Genomic DNA, 15159 nt, shown 5'->3' with positions numbered 1-15159 from the left:
GTCTGAGATGTGCTCGTGTTCCAGTGAGTCTGAGATGTGCTGGTGTTCCAGTGAGTCTGAGATGTGCTCGTGTTCCAGTGAGTCTGAGATGTGCTGGTGTTCCAGTGAGTCTGAGATGTGCTGGTGTTCAGCGGTGAGTCTGAGATGTGCTGGTGTTCAGCAGTGAGTCTGAGATGTGCTCGTGTTCCAGTGAGTCTGAGATGTGCTGGTGTTCAGCGGTGAGTCTGAGATGTGCTCGTGTTCCAGTGAGTCTGAGATGTGCTGGTGTTCAGCAGTGAGTCTGAGATGTGCTCGTGTTCAGCGGTGAGTCTGAGATGTGCTGGTGTTCAGCGGTGAGTCTGAGATGTGCTGGTGTTCCAGTGAGTCTGAGATGTGCTGGTGTTCAGCGGTGAGTCTGAGATGTGCTGGTGTTCAGCGGTGAGTCTGAGATGTGCTGGTGTTCAGCAGTGAGTCTGAGATGTGCTGGTGTTCAGCAGTGAGTCTGAGATGTGCTGGTGTTCAGCAGTGAGTCTGAGATGTGCTCGTGTTCCAGTGAGTCTGAGATGTGCTCGTGTTCAGCGGTGAGTCTGAGATGTGCTGGTGTTCAGCAGTGAGTCTGAGATGTGCTCGTGTTCCAGTGAGTCTGAGATGTGCTCGTGTTCCAGTGAGTCTGAGATGTGCTGGTGTTCAGCGGTGAGTCTGAGATGTGCTGGTGTTCAGCAGTGAGTCTGAGATGTGCTCGTGTTCCAGTGAGTCTGAGATGTGCTGGTGTTCAGCGGTGAGTCTGAGATGTGCTCGTGTTCCAGTGAGTCTGAGATGTGCTGGTGTTCAGCGGTGAGTCTGAGATGTGCTCGTGTTCCAGTGAGTCTGAGATGTGCTGGTGTTCAGCGGTGAGTCTGAAATGTGCTCGTGTTCCAGTGAGTCTGAGATGTGCTGGTGTTCAGCAGTGAGTCTGAGATGTGCTCGTGTTCCAGTGAGTCTGAGATGTGCTGGTGTTCAGCAGTGAGTCTGAGATGTGCTCGTGTTCCAGTGAGTCTGAGATGTGCTGGTGTTCAGCAGTGAGTCTGAGATGTGCTCGTGTTCCAGTGAGTCTGAGATGTGCTGGTGTTCAGCAGTGAGTCTGAGATGTGCTCGTGTTCCAGTGAGTCTGAGATGTGCTGGTGTTCAGCAGTGAGTCTGAGATGTGCTGGTGTTCCAGTGAGTCTGAGATGTGCTCGTGTTCCAGTGAGTCTGAGATGTGCTGGTGTTCCAGTGAGTCTGAGATGTGCTGGTGTTCAGCGGTGAGTCTGAGATGTGCTGGTGTTCCAGTGAGTCTGAGATGTGCTGGTGTTCAGCGGTGAGTCTGAGATGTGCTGGTGTTCAGCGGTGAGTCTGAGATGTGCTGGTGTTCAGCAGTGAGTCTGAGATGTGCTCGTGTTCCAGTGAGTCTGAGATGTGCTGGTGTTCCAGTGAGTCTGAGATGTGCTGGTGTTCAGCGGTGAGTCTGAGATGTGCTCGTGTTCCAGTGAGTCTGAGATGTGCTGGTGTTCAGCGGTGAGTCTGAGATGTGCTGGTGTTCAGCAGTGAGTCTGAGATGTGCTCGTGTTCCAGTGAGTCTGAGATGTGCTGGTGTTCCAGTGAGTCTGAGATGTGCTGGTGTTCAGCAGTGAGTCTGAGATGTGCTAGTGTTCAGCGGTGAGTCTGAGATGTGCTCGTGTTCCAGTGAGTCTGAGATGTGCTGGTGTTCAGCAGTGAGTCTGAGATGCGCTGGTGTTCAGCAGTGAGTCTGAGATGTGCTCGTGTTCAGCAGTGAGTCTGAGATGTGCTGTTGTTCAGCAGTGAGTCTGAGATGTGCTGGTGTTCCAGTGAGTCTGAGATGTGCTGGTGTTCAGCGGTGAGTCTGAGATGTGCTCGTGTTCAGCAGTGAGTCTGAGATGTGCTCGTGTTCAGCAGTGAGTCTGAGATGTGCTGGTGTTCAGCGGTGAGTCTGAGATGTGCTGGTGTTCAGCAGTGAGTCTGAGATGTGCTGGTGTTCAGCAGTGAGTCTGAGATGTGCTGGTGTTCAGCAGTGAGTCTGAGATGTGCTGGTGTTCAGCGGTGAGTCTGAGATGTGCTGGTGTTCAGCAGTGAGTCTGAGATGTGCTGGTGTTTAGCAGTGAGTCTGAGATGTGCTCGTGTTCCAGTGAGTCTGAGATGTGCTGGTGTTCAGCGGTGAGTCTGAGATGTGCTGGTGTTCAGCAGTGAGTCTGAGATGTGCTCGTGTTCCAGTGAGTCTGAGATGTGCTGGTGTTCAGCGGTGAGTCTGAGATGTGCTGGTGTTCAGCAGTGAGTCTGAGATGTGCTGGTGTTTAGCAGTGAGTCTGAGATGTGCTGGTGTTCCAGTGAGTCTGAGATGTGCTGGTGTTCAGCGGTGAGTCTGAGATGTGCTCGTGTTCAGCGGTGAGTCTGAGATGTGCTGGTGTTCAGCAGTGAGTCTGAGATGTGCTGGTGTTCCAGTGAGTCTGAGATGTGCTGGTGTTCAGCAGTGAGTCTGAGATGTGCTGGTGTTCAGCAGTGAGTCTGAGATGTGCTGGTGTTCAGCAGTGAGTCTGAGATGTGCTGGTGTTCAGCAGTGAGTCTGAGATGTGCTGGTGTTCCAGTGAGTCTGAGATGTGCTGGTGTTCCAGTGAGTCTGAGATGTGCTGGTGTTCAGCGGTGAGTCTGAGATGTGCTGGTGTTCAGCAGTGAGTCTGAGATGTGCTCGTGTTCAGCAGTGAGTCTGAGATGTGCTGGTGTTCAGCAGTGAGTCTGAGATGTGCTCGTGTTCAGCAGTGAGTCTGAGATGTGCTCGTGTTCAGCAGTGAGTCTGAGATGTGCTGGTGTTCAGCAGTGAGTCTGAGATGTGCTGGTGTTCAGCAGTGAGTCTGAGATGTGCTCGTGTTCAGCAGTGAGTCTGAGATGTGCTGGTGTTCAGCGGTGAGTCTGAGATGTGCTCGTGTTCAGCAGTGAGTCTGAGATGTGCTGGTGTTCAGCAGTGAGTCTGAGATGTGCTGGTGTTTAGCGGTGAGTCTGAGATGTGCTGGTGTTCCAGTGAGTCTGAGATGTGCTGGTGTTCAGCAGTGAGTCTGAGATGTGCTCGTGTTCAGCAGTGAGTCTGAGATGTGCTGGTGTTCCAGTGAGTCTGAGATGTGCTCGTGTTCAGCAGTGAGTCTGAGATGTGCTGGTGTTCCAGTGAGTCTGAGATGTGCTCGTGTTCAGCAGTGAGTCTGAGATGTGCTGGTGTTCAGCAGTGAGTCTGAGATGTGCTGGTGTTCAGCAGTGAGTCTGAGATGTGCTCGTGTTCAGCGGTGAGTCTGAGATGTGCTGGTGTTCAGCGGTGAGTCTGAGATGTGCTCGTGTTCAGCGGTGAGTCTGAGATGTGCTCGTGTTCAGCGGTGAGTCTGAGATGTGCTCGTGTTCAGCGGTGAGTCTGAGATGTGCTGGTGTTCAGCAGTGAGTCTGAGATGTGCTGGTGTTCAGCAGTGAGTCTGAGATGTGCTGGTGTTCAGCAGTGAGTCTGAGATGTGCTCGTGTTCAGCAGTGAGTCTAAGATGTGCTCGTGTTCAGCAGTGAGTCTGAGATGTGCTGGTGTTCCAGTGAGTCTGAGATGTGCTGGTGTTTAGCAGTGAGTCTGAGATGTGCTGGTGTTCCAGTGAGTCTGAGATGTGCTGGTGTTCAGCAGTGAGTCTGAGATGTGCTGGTGTTCAGCAGTGAGTCTGAGATGTGCTGGTGTTCAGCAGTGAGTCTGAGATGTGCTGGTGTTCAGCAGTGAGTCTGAGATGTGCTGGTGTTCAGCAGTGAGTCTGAGATGTGCTGGTGTTCAGCAGTGAGTCTGAGATGTGCTGGTGTTCAGCGGTGAGTCTGAGATGTGCTGGTGTTCAGCGGTGAGTCTGAGATGTGCTGGTGTTTAGCGGTGAGTCTGAGATGCGCTGGTGTTCAGCGGTGAGTCTGAGATGCGCTGGTGTTCAGCAGTGAGTCTGAGATGTGCTGGTGTTCAGCGGTGAGTCTGAGATGTGCTCGTGTTCAGCAGTGAGTCTGAGATGTGCTGGTGTTCAGCAGTGAGTCTGAGATGTGCTGGTGTTCAGCGGTGAGTCTGAGATGTGCTGGTGTTCCAGTGAGTCTGAGATGTGCTGGTGTTCAGCGGTGAGTCTGAGATGTGCTGGTGTTCAGCAGTGAGTCTGAGATGTGCTCGTGTTTAGCAGTGAGTCTGAGATGTGCTGGTGTTCAGCGGTGAGTCTGAGATGTGCTGGTGTTCCAGTGAGTCTGAGATGTGCTGGTGTTCCAGTGAGTCTGAGATGTGCTGGTGTTCAGCAGTGAGTCTGAGATGTGCTGGTGTTCAGCGGTGAGTCTGAGATGTGCTGGTGTTCAGCGGTGAGTCTGAGATGTGCTGGTGTTTAGCGGTGAGTCTGAGATGTGCTGGTGTTCAGCAGTGAGTCTGAGATGCGCTGGTGTTCTAATGAGTCTGAGATGTGCTGGTGTTCTAATGAGTCTGAGATGTGCTGGTGTTCAGCAGTGAGTCTGAGATGTGCTGGTGTTCAGCAGTGAGTCTGAGATGCGCTGGTGTTCTAATGAGTCTGAGATGTGCTGGTGTTCCAGTGAGTCTGAGATGTGCTGGTGTTCAGCAGTGAGTCTGAGATGTGCTGGTGTTCAGCAGTGAGTCTGAGATGTGCTGGTGTTCAGCGGTGAGTCTGAGATGTGCTGGTGTTCAGCAGTGAGTCTGAGATGCGCTGGTGTTCTAATGAGTCTGAGATGTGCTGGTGTTCTAATGAGTCTGAGATGTGCTGGTGTTCAGCAGTGAGTCTGAGATGTGCTGGTGTTCAGCAGTGAGTCTGAGATGCGCTGGTGTTCTAATGAGTCTGAGATGCGCTGGTGTTCTAATGAGTCTGAGATGTGCTCGTGTTCAGCGGTGAGTCTGAGATGTGTTCAGCAGTGAGTCTGAGATGTGTTCAGCGGTGAGTCTGAGATGTGCTGGTGTTCCAGTGAGTCTGAGATGTGCTGGTGTTCCAGTGAGTCTGAGATGTGCTGGTGTTCAGCAGTGAGTCTGAGATGTGCTGGTGTTCAGCGGTGAGTCTGAGATGTGCTGGTGTTCAGCGGTGAGTCTGAGATGTGCTGGTGTTTAGCGGTGAGTCTGAGATGTGCTGGTGTTCAGCAGTGAGTCTGAGATGCGCTGGTGTTCTAATGAGTCTGAGATGTGCTGGTGTTCTAATGAGTCTGAGATGTGCTGGTGTTCAGCAGTGAGTCTGAGATGTGCTGGTGTTCAGCAGTGAGTCTGAGATGCGCTGGTGTTCTAATGAGTCTGAGATGTGCTGGTGTTCAGCAGTGAGTCTGAGATGTGCTGGTGTTCAGCAGTGAGTCTGAGATGTGCTGGTGTTCAGCGGTGAGTCTGAGATGTGCTGGTGTTCAGCAGTGAGTCTGAGATGCGCTGGTGTTCTAATGAGTCTGAGATGTGCTGGTGTTCTAATGAGTCTGAGATGTGCTGGTGTTCAGCAGTGAGTCTGAGATGTGCTGGTGTTCAGCAGTGAGTCTGAGATGCGCTGGTGTTCTAATGAGTCTGAGATGCGCTGGTGTTCTAATGAGTCTGAGATGTGCTCGTGTTCAGCGGTGAGTCTGAGATGTGTTCAGCAGTGAGTCTGAGATGTGTTCAGCAGTGAGTCTGATATGTGCTTGTGTTTCACAGGACTGAGTACGGCCGCAGGAACAGGACCGCCTTCAGGATCCAAGTGGAAAAAGGTCCAAATTACTTCAAATTGTTGTATTATTATGTGAAAACTAAGTTAACCAAGGTGTGGGAACCATGATTGTTTATTTTTACAGTTTAAAAATCAGATGTGTTGGACCTCCTAGACGTGCGTATCTGTTATTTAACAGTTGAGATAGTTGTTTAATGCTGATGTAACAGCAGAAACACTCGCCGGGTTTACACCCCGGTTGCGCGGGCGGGGCATGTTGTCTCACTGTGTTACAATGAGCCTCTATTAGAACTATTCTATTCTATGCTTTTATGAATTCTATGAGAAAAAGGCAAATAAAGACTCTCTGGTGTTCAATAAAGAGAGTCAATGTTCAGAAATGATTAATTATTATTATGTTTTGAACTATGCTGTATAGCTGTGTTTAACGGCGTGTTTGTTGTCAAACTCAAAAATGTGTTTATTTTTAATTATTAAAAAATGCCATTATTTTATAGGAAAAATTCAATAATTGTATTTTATTGAGAAAATATTTTAGCATTTCTTGTATATATTTTTTATTACATCAGATTACATTTGAATCTGTCAACCCCACCTATGGGGCATGTTGTCACATTTCACTTCCAATCTTTCAGGGTAAATCAAGATAAAAGTATATACTGTATTAATGAATCAAAACCATATAATTGTACTAGACGTGGGAAATTAATTTGGGAAAAAAGAAATACTCTGAACCCAAAGTAGGTTTACAAAAATGAAGAAAGTCAAAAATCATTAGCTTGTGCCCCACTCTCCCCACACACATCTCCCTGAATCTGGCCTAGCACAGGAGCCAAGTGTAGTCCTGGCCTAGCACTGGGGCCAAGTATAGTCCTGGCCTAGCACTGGGGCCAAGTGTAGTCCTGGCCTAGCACAGGGGCCAAGTGTAGTCCTGGTCTAGCACAGGGCCCGAGTGTAGTCCTTGCCTAGCACAGGGCCCGAGTGTAGTCCTGGCCTAGCACAGGGCCCGAGTGTAGTTCTGGCCTAGCACAGGGGCAGAGTGTAGTCCTGGTCTAGCACAGGGGCAGAGTGTAGTCCTGGCCTAGCATAGGGGCCGAGTGTTGTCCTGGCCTAGCACAGGGGCCGAGTGTAGTCCTGGCCTAGCACAGGGGCCGAGTGTAGTCCTGGCCTAGCACAGGGGCCGAGTGTAGTCCTGGCCTAGCACAGGGGCCTAGTGTAGTCCTGGCCTAGTACAGGGGCAGAGTGTAGTCCTGGCCTAGCACAGGGACAGAGTGCAGTCCTGGCCTAGGACATGGGCCGAGTGTAGTCCTGGCCTAGCACAGGGGCCTAGTGTAGTCCTGGCCTAGCACAGGGGCCTAGTGTAGTCCTAGCCTAGCACAGGGGCCTAGTGTAGTCCTGGCCTAGGACATGGGCCGAGTGTAGTCCTGGCCTAGCACAGGGGCCGAGTGTAGTCCTGGCCCAGCACAGGGGCCAAGTGTAGTCCTGGTCCACCACAGGGGCCGAGTGTAGTCCTGGCCTAGCACAGGGGCCGAGTGTAGTACTAGCCTAGCAAAGGGGCCAAGTGTAGTCCTGGTCCACCACAGTGGCCAAGTGTAGTCCTGGCCTAGCACAGGGGCCAAGTGTAGTCCTGGCCTAGCACAGGGGCCAAGTGTAGTCCTGGCCTAGCACAGGGGCCAAGTGTAGTCCTGGCCTAGCACAGGGGCCAAGTGTAGTCCTGGCCTAGCACAGGGGCCAAGTGTAGTCCTGGTCCAGCACAGGGGCCAAGTGTAGTCCTGGTACAACCTTTTCACCTCACTAAGCCTCCTTCATGAAATGACAAAACGAGGTTATAGATGTCTTGGACTGTGTTGTGTAAATAGGTCTAATTGAAGAATTTGTATGAATTCTGACTATGGTGTTATACTATTGGAGTATAAAACCTAATATTTCATTAACTTAAGCAACATAAAGTCAAAATTGCAAGATAAAATGAGTGATAAAATGGGTTAAAGGCTGTAAATGAAAACCCCTGCGTTTGAGCAGAATATCAGTGTTTTCATTTCTGTTCTCTCGAAGCTGCGAAGGAAACATTTTGAGCTGTTAGTCGTAAAGAGTCTTGAATGGTTGTGTGTGTGTGTGTGTGTGTGTAGTGTATGCAGTGATATGCAGCGAGTCTGACATCTGTGCCCTGGAGAACACACATCTGGCCAAACGAGCGAGACGCAGCCGAGAGGACGGGTACGACACCACACACACTCTTCATCCTCAGCATTATCTGTGTGTTTCCCCGGTGCGTTCACAGCTGTTCTCTGGTGTTTCAGGGAGGACAGTCCCGTCAGCGAGTGCAGCACTGACAGCGAGGACGACATCCCTGAACATGAAGTAACTGCACTTTCACTCCACAAAACACGAAACATCAGATCTAACTCCAGCCAGAATGAAGCCGCGTCTCCATTACTTTTCAAAGTGCGCAAATTGAAAACACGCCCAATGGAAACATATATATCGCAACTCCCATATAGCGCTAAACCGTTTCTACGCTCGTATGAGGGGGTTTTCTGAGGCAATTCGAAAAGGAATATTGTGCAAAATCGCAATGGAAACAGTTTTTGCGCATTTACAGGTCAGCTGACGTAGATAATGCGGTGTGTTTGGACAGAAGACGAGACAGAGCTCTTTATTAAACTCATAAAAGACAAAAGTATTACAGGAATACTGGATTCTAAACAACAAAGAAATGCCACAATTTATCAAGAGTTTGAAGCAGAGATGAGGAGAATCTCCCAGAATTCCTCATATGAGCCGCTCTCAGTATAAGAGTCTTTCCTGGACATTAATGTTGAATAACACGCATACGTCTCCATCCATTAATAATAATGTCGAGTGCGGCGGCTGAGATACATAACCCTGCTCACATCCGTCGCCATGATGTTTGGAATGACTTATCATGAGATTAAAAACGTATGTTTTCGTCGCATAACATCGGTTAATGGAAACGGCGTCATTTCGCAATAGTTTTTCATCGACATTTAGAAAATATTGAGAAAGTTTTGCGCAGCTGTAATGTAAACGCGGCTCCTGGTGAACGCTTGTGCTTCTCCACAGCACACGAATCTGCTGAACAGCTCTCTGACGTCTCTGTACCAGCGAGGAGCGAGCGGCTCGACGCCGCAGAGGAGCGAGGGCTGGGTCCTGGACACCACCGGAGACGCACAGCAGAGCATCTGCATCGACCTGTGTGAGGACCAGCCCGCCAGCACTGCGGTAACACCAGCCTTCATGACACATCTTTCCCTAAAAGCCCTCAAATTAGACTCTTTTTTTTTTTTTTTTGTCCAGAAAGCTTATTTTATTTCATTTTGATTTATTTTTTTATATATTTTTTTATTGATCAATAAATAATAAATAAATAGTAAATTAAGCACATTCAAACATTCTTTCAACTTAAATTCAAAATAACTCACAATTTCATGCATAATTTTTGAATTCAGCTCAAAATATCTTACATAGGGTGTATTTTCCGACCTCTGGTGGGAAAATAATAATTTAAGATGATATTTCATGACTCAAATGAGCTGTTCCTCTGGGTCCTAAAGTCAGTTTCACTTCAGTATGCATGCACATACACATGTAGACAAGTTTTAGCTTTTTTAGCATTTTTAGGTTTTTCTATGTGTACTGAAGCATTCCTTGCATTCACATGAGTCGAATACGTGCGTTTGCGTCTGCCATGTAAGCGGACAGATGGGATATTCCCGTCGATGCGAGTCGTACGTCCCTGAAAAAGCGACGCTGGCGAATGACGTCAACTCCAACCGCGATCACATGACTCTTTTCAATGGCGCAATGGAGGACGAAGGCTCAACCCAATGTTTCGCTGACCTTTAGAGGTGGTGCGGAGAGCAGAAGCTTGTATTATCATTTCGTCTGCGTCCATTGCCAATCATTTTTACTTCCTTTTCAGCCTTAGCTTTTCCTGATGAGTGCGTCTACCTCGGGGTGTTTTGTCAAGTGTATAGTGTACATGCAGATATTGGATATGGGTCACTCTGAAAAGATCGGATAAATAAAATCGGATATAGTCAACACGTCGGACTTGGGCATCTTGACCTGCAGTGTAAATGCGGCCTAAATGTCACTAGATGATGTCATGCACCAACTAACATCTGTTCTTCCCCTAATCCATGCTCATATACTGTAGTTTTATACAATATATAGCCGATTGGCCAATAAAGTTGTTCTCATTTACATATTTTCTGTCAGACAATGGAACAAGTATGACCTATGAAAACTTGTTTCTGCCACTGAGTAAAAAAAAAAAAAAAGTAATTGTGACTTTTTATCTCACAATTCTGACTTTTTCCTCACAATTGCGAGTTTACATGATTTGAAGTTGCAATTGTGTGTTATAAAGTCAGAATTGTGTGTTATAAAGTTGCAATTGCGAGAAATGAAATCGCAAATCTGACTTTTTCTCAGAATTGCATGTTTAAATGTCACAATTCTGACTTTATAACACACAATTGCGAGTTTATATCTTACAGTTCTGAGAAAAGATGTCAGAATTGCGAGTTTATTTAATTGCGAGATATAACGTCAGAATTGCGAGATATAAACTCGCAATTGTGAAATAAAAAGTTCGAATTGTCTTTTAAAATATGATTCTGTGGCGGAAACAAGCTTGTATACTGACCACATGTTAACCAGCAGTCCAAAAAAGAAGTCCCTAAGAGGGTCTGAAAAGTAGCTAATCTAGTGGGATAATTAACTGGTTAACCGCCAGTAAGAATTATGACCAACTAATACTATCAGTTAAATGGTTTAAAAAGTAGGCTAATTTAAGTTATTTTTAAAGTTATTTTTCAAGAAATATTTAGTTTGCTGCTTTGTTAAAAAATCTGCTACACATATAAAAGTTACATTATATCCCCTTCATTCATTAATACTGTCATAAATGTTCCAGCATTGATGTGTTGGGAAAGGCCGAAATGAAGCAACGGGAGCTTTTACATCTACATCTCGTCACGATGTGTTCACAGAAGCAGAGAAATCCGTCGAAGAAAACGAGACCAAAGAGCGGAAAGCTGAAGAGAACGAAGAAGAGCAAGCATGACGAGGACGTGGACGACGAGATCAGCGACGCAATCCTGCAGAGAAAGAGTCAGTGAACCTCGTCACACACTTAACCCACATTCTAGAGAGAGAGAGAGAGAGTGTGTGTGTGTTTATCAAAGTCTAAAGAAAAAAACTCTGTGTTTTGCATCAAGAAGAGAGTTTTTCGGACCGTTAGGATTGTGTGAGAAACAATGTTGTCATTATTGAAATTGTGGAAACACTTAAAATAAGGTACAATTAGTTTACATTTTAGTTTAACTAAAAATAAGCAATACATCTGTTGCTGTTTCATTATTATTATCTTTTGGTAACTCTTTAGTTTAGAATCCAATTCTCACTATTAACTAGTTGCTTATTATCATATTACTAGGATATTGGCTGTTTATTAGCACTTATAAAGCACATATTAATGCCTTATTCTGCATGAGCATATTCTACATCTCTCAATCCTACAAGATCTAAACTCAACAACTACCTTACTATTAATAAGCAGTAATTAGGCAAAAGTTGCGGTTAAAAATGAGATTGGACCCTAAACTAATGTGTGACCCACTTTACAATAAGGTTTATTTTATTGTTAACATTAGTTAATATGAACTAACAATACAAAATACTTGTACAGCATTTATTAATCTTAGTTAATGTTAATTTCAACATTTACTAAAATATTTATAAGATCTAAAGCTGTATCTGTTAACATGGTTGCACTGTGAACTAAGATGAGCAGGATCATTTTTATTAATGAAGTTTAGTAAATGCTGTAACAGTAATTGTTAATGTTAGTTAACGCATTAAGTATTGTTAACTAATGGGGCCTTATTGTAAAGTGTGACCATCTTTATTAACATTAGTTGTTCATTAGTTAAAATTAAAAACATCAACAGATCAACTTTTGATTTAGTAAATGTTGAAATTGACATGCTTTAGAATTATTTTTCATTGTTAGTTCATGTTAACTAATGTAGTAACTAATGTTAACTAATGTAGTAACTAATGTTAACTAATGTAGTAACTAATGTTAACTAATGTAGTAACTAATGTTAACTAATGTAGTAACTAATGTCGTAACTAATATTAACTAATGTAGTAACTAATGTAGTAACTAATGTAGTAACTAATGTAGTAACTAATGTCGTAACTAATGTCGTAACCAATGTGTTAACTAATGTCGTAACTAATGTCGTAACTAATGTCGTAACTAATGTCGTAACTAATGTCGTAACTAATGTCGTAACTAATGTAGTAACTAATGTTAACTAATGTAGTAACTAATGTAGTAACTAATGTCGTAACTAATGTCGTAACTAATGTCGTAACCAATGTGTTAACTAATGTAGTAACTAATGTTAACTAATGTCGTAACTAATGTCGTAACTAATGTCGTAACTAATGTCGTAACTAATGTCGTAACTAATGTCGTAACTAATGTCGTAACTAATGTCGTAACTAATGTCGTAACTAGTTAACATTAGGGGGTGGTGGTGGCGCAATGGATAAGACACATGCCTTTGGTGTGAGAGACCCGGGTTCGAATCCACTGTGAGACACCAATGTGTCCCTGAGCAAGACACTTAACCCCTAGTTGGCGTGCGACCTCTGACATATATAGCAATTGTAAGTCGCTTTGGATAAAAGCGTCAGCTAAATGAATAAATGTAAATGTAAATGTAACTAATGTACAGGGTAGCCGCGGGGTCTTAAAAGTCTTAAAAAGGTCTTAAATGTCATGTTCCTAAATTAAGGCCTTAAAAAGTCTTAAATTCCGTTGTCCAAGTCTTAATTTTTTTAAATGAAGGTCTTAAATTTCATTATACTAGCCTATTTATTCAAAGTCAACCTGGCTGCAAACGCAAGGTGAAATGGGGGAAAAAACAACAACAACGTGAAAATTCAACAGGGTTTAGCGTAACGTCAGAGAACGTCTAATTTCTAGTATGCACAAACAATAGTTTGGGTTTTCAACATTCTATAGTTGTTTAGTTTGGGCAATGGATCAACTGCCATGGATCAACATTCTAATCAATCAGTCGAGAGAAGAGACATCATGGGGAAGTGTCGTTCGGTTCGGTGTACGCATTTTCAAACCGAACGGTTCGTTGGACCATCTTTCCTGCCGAACAAAATTTCATTATTTCAAATGTAGGCACGTTGCGCGTGGCAAGCGCGCTCATAATGTAAGAGACGCCGGCGCGACCACAACATTGTCCAACATCAATTGTGCAAACGTAATGTAAGCGGAACGAAACTGGGCTACTCGTTATTGTGTGGTTGAAGGACCGCTTATCAGTTTGGACCAGTGCAGCGCGAGCGATCTTGATCAAGCGACACTGTTACACAGCGGTAATAAGAGATCCAGTAACTAAATCATTTGAATTCGCCACAGAAGTAATAACATCGCTGTGAGATCTAGTGAGAAACATTCACATTTCTCCGTTATTAACGGATCAAACAGCGTGTGGAAGCCAGGAAGAAACATTGTGCCATGAATGAACTATCCAGTGTCCACAGATCTGCAACATTCACCATGGATTTACTGTAGTAACACTAACTGCAACCATGGAAGTTTGGCAGGAATAGTAGGCTATAATGCTTTCAAGTAACATTATGTTGGTTTTATTTTGACATTATGAATACAATTGCTGCCCTCAAATTTTAATCTGAACTAAAAATAGACCTTTGTTTATAACTACTACAATATTAGGTTACAGAAGGTGCTGTTTTGTTTATGCTCCTAAGAAGAGTCTATTATAGCTCCATCATTGGTCAAAGTGTGTTAGTTTTAATAATAAAAAAAAAAAATAATAATAATAAAAAAATTATCTGGCATTTATTTCTTTTTGCTGTATCGAAAACGTACCAAACCGTGACACAAGTGTATCGTATTGAACCGAACCGTGAATTTTGTGAACCGTTACACCCCTACTATCTATATCTCTCTTACCTATCTGTCTACCCCTCTGAAGCAATGGTTGACGCAATTTGAATGCTGAGAAACTTTACTAAGACGATTTGAAAATTTAGTTTATCTGTTTATTGTTATGAATGTTTGATATTTACCAAAAACATCACTTTGCAGTGTGTTGTTGAATGAGTTTTTTTTTATAATAAATGTATTTTTAATTAAAACATTTGTTAGTAATAGTCATTATTGGGATTTGATCTGGTGTTTTACGACTGCATAATGGGTGCGATGTAGGTCTTAATTTTCATTAAAGTGGTCTTAAAAAGGTCTTAAAGTCTTAAATTTGGGGTGATCAAACCTGGGGAAACCCTGATGTAGTAACTAATGTTAACTAATGTAGTAACTAATGTAAACTAATGTAGTAACTAATGTAGTAACTAATGTAGTAACTAATGTAGTAACTAATGTTGTAACTAATGTTGTAACTAATGTAGTAACTAATGTAGTAACTAATGTAGTAACTAATGTAGTAACTAATGTTGTAACTAATGTAGTAACTAATGTAGTAACTAATGTAGTAACTAATGTAGTAACTAATGTAGTAACTAATGTAGTAACTAATGTAGTAACCAATGTCCTAACCAATGTCGTAACCAATGTGTTAACTAAAGTCGTAACTAAAGTCGTAACTAATGTCGTAACTAATGTTAACTAAAGTCGTAACTAAAGTCGTAACTAATGTCGTAACTAATGTAGTAACTAATGTAGTAACTAATGTTGTAACATGTCGTAACTAATGTCGTAACTAATGTCGTAACTAATGTCGTAACTAATGTCGTAACTAATGTCGTAACTAATGGGACCTCATTGTAAAGTATTTATACATCATGATAGTATCTTTAAATGCAAAAATCAATAAAATGTGATGCAAAAAAACTTAAAAAAATAAGCTTTAATTTCTTGATGCAAACCATATTTGTGACTAGTTTATTGGGTGTGATATGACCCAGACGTGCTTTTGTGATGTTCACCTATAGAGTCAGGGCGTCAGTTTGTGTGATAAAAGTGTTTCCTCATTTTAACTCCAGGGAAGATCAAGACCCATGAGCTCCAGCACTGCGCTGTGAAGTTTGAGGATTTCGGTGGCAGTGATGAAACTCTGCAGGTGAACGTCACACACACATACACACACACACACACACTGTTGTCTAACTGCTCACACACACACATACACACTGATGTGTAACTGCTCACACACACTGATGACACACACACTGATGTCTAACTGCTCACACACACACTGATGACACACACACTGATGTCTAGCTGCTCACACACACACACTAATGTCTAACTGCTCACACATACACTGATGTCTAACTGCTCACACACACACACTAATGTCTAACTGCCCACACACACACACACTAATGTCTAACTGCTCACACACACACTGATGTCTAGCTGCTCACACACACACTTCTCACACACACACTA

At 44.0% G+C, this 15159-nt stretch overlaps 1 protein-coding gene across 1 annotated transcript in view; it reads left to right on the top strand.

Annotated features, from left to right (window-relative positions):
* Positions 1–15159, top strand: part of nvl (nuclear VCP like) — a 39832-nt gene that overhangs the window by 2567 nt on the left and 22106 nt on the right. The window contains exons 3-8 of the mRNA XM_084391496.1: positions 5654–5706; positions 7796–7883; positions 7967–8027; positions 8751–8909; positions 10685–10805; positions 14751–14827. Coding sequence (XP_084247622.1) covers positions 5654–5706; positions 7796–7883; positions 7967–8027; positions 8751–8909; positions 10685–10805; positions 14751–14827 — 559 coding nt within the window. The remainder of the gene's footprint in view (positions 1–5653; positions 5707–7795; positions 7884–7966; positions 8028–8750; positions 8910–10684; positions 10806–14750; positions 14828–15159) is intronic.

The sequence above is a fragment of the Rutilus rutilus genome (assembly GCF_951802725.1).
Source record: "Rutilus rutilus genome assembly, chromosome: 20".
NCBI lineage: Eukaryota > Metazoa > Chordata > Actinopteri > Cypriniformes > Leuciscidae > Rutilus > Rutilus rutilus.
Note: the sequence above shows the minus strand (reverse complement) of the source record. Positions and strands in the feature narration are given on the sequence as shown.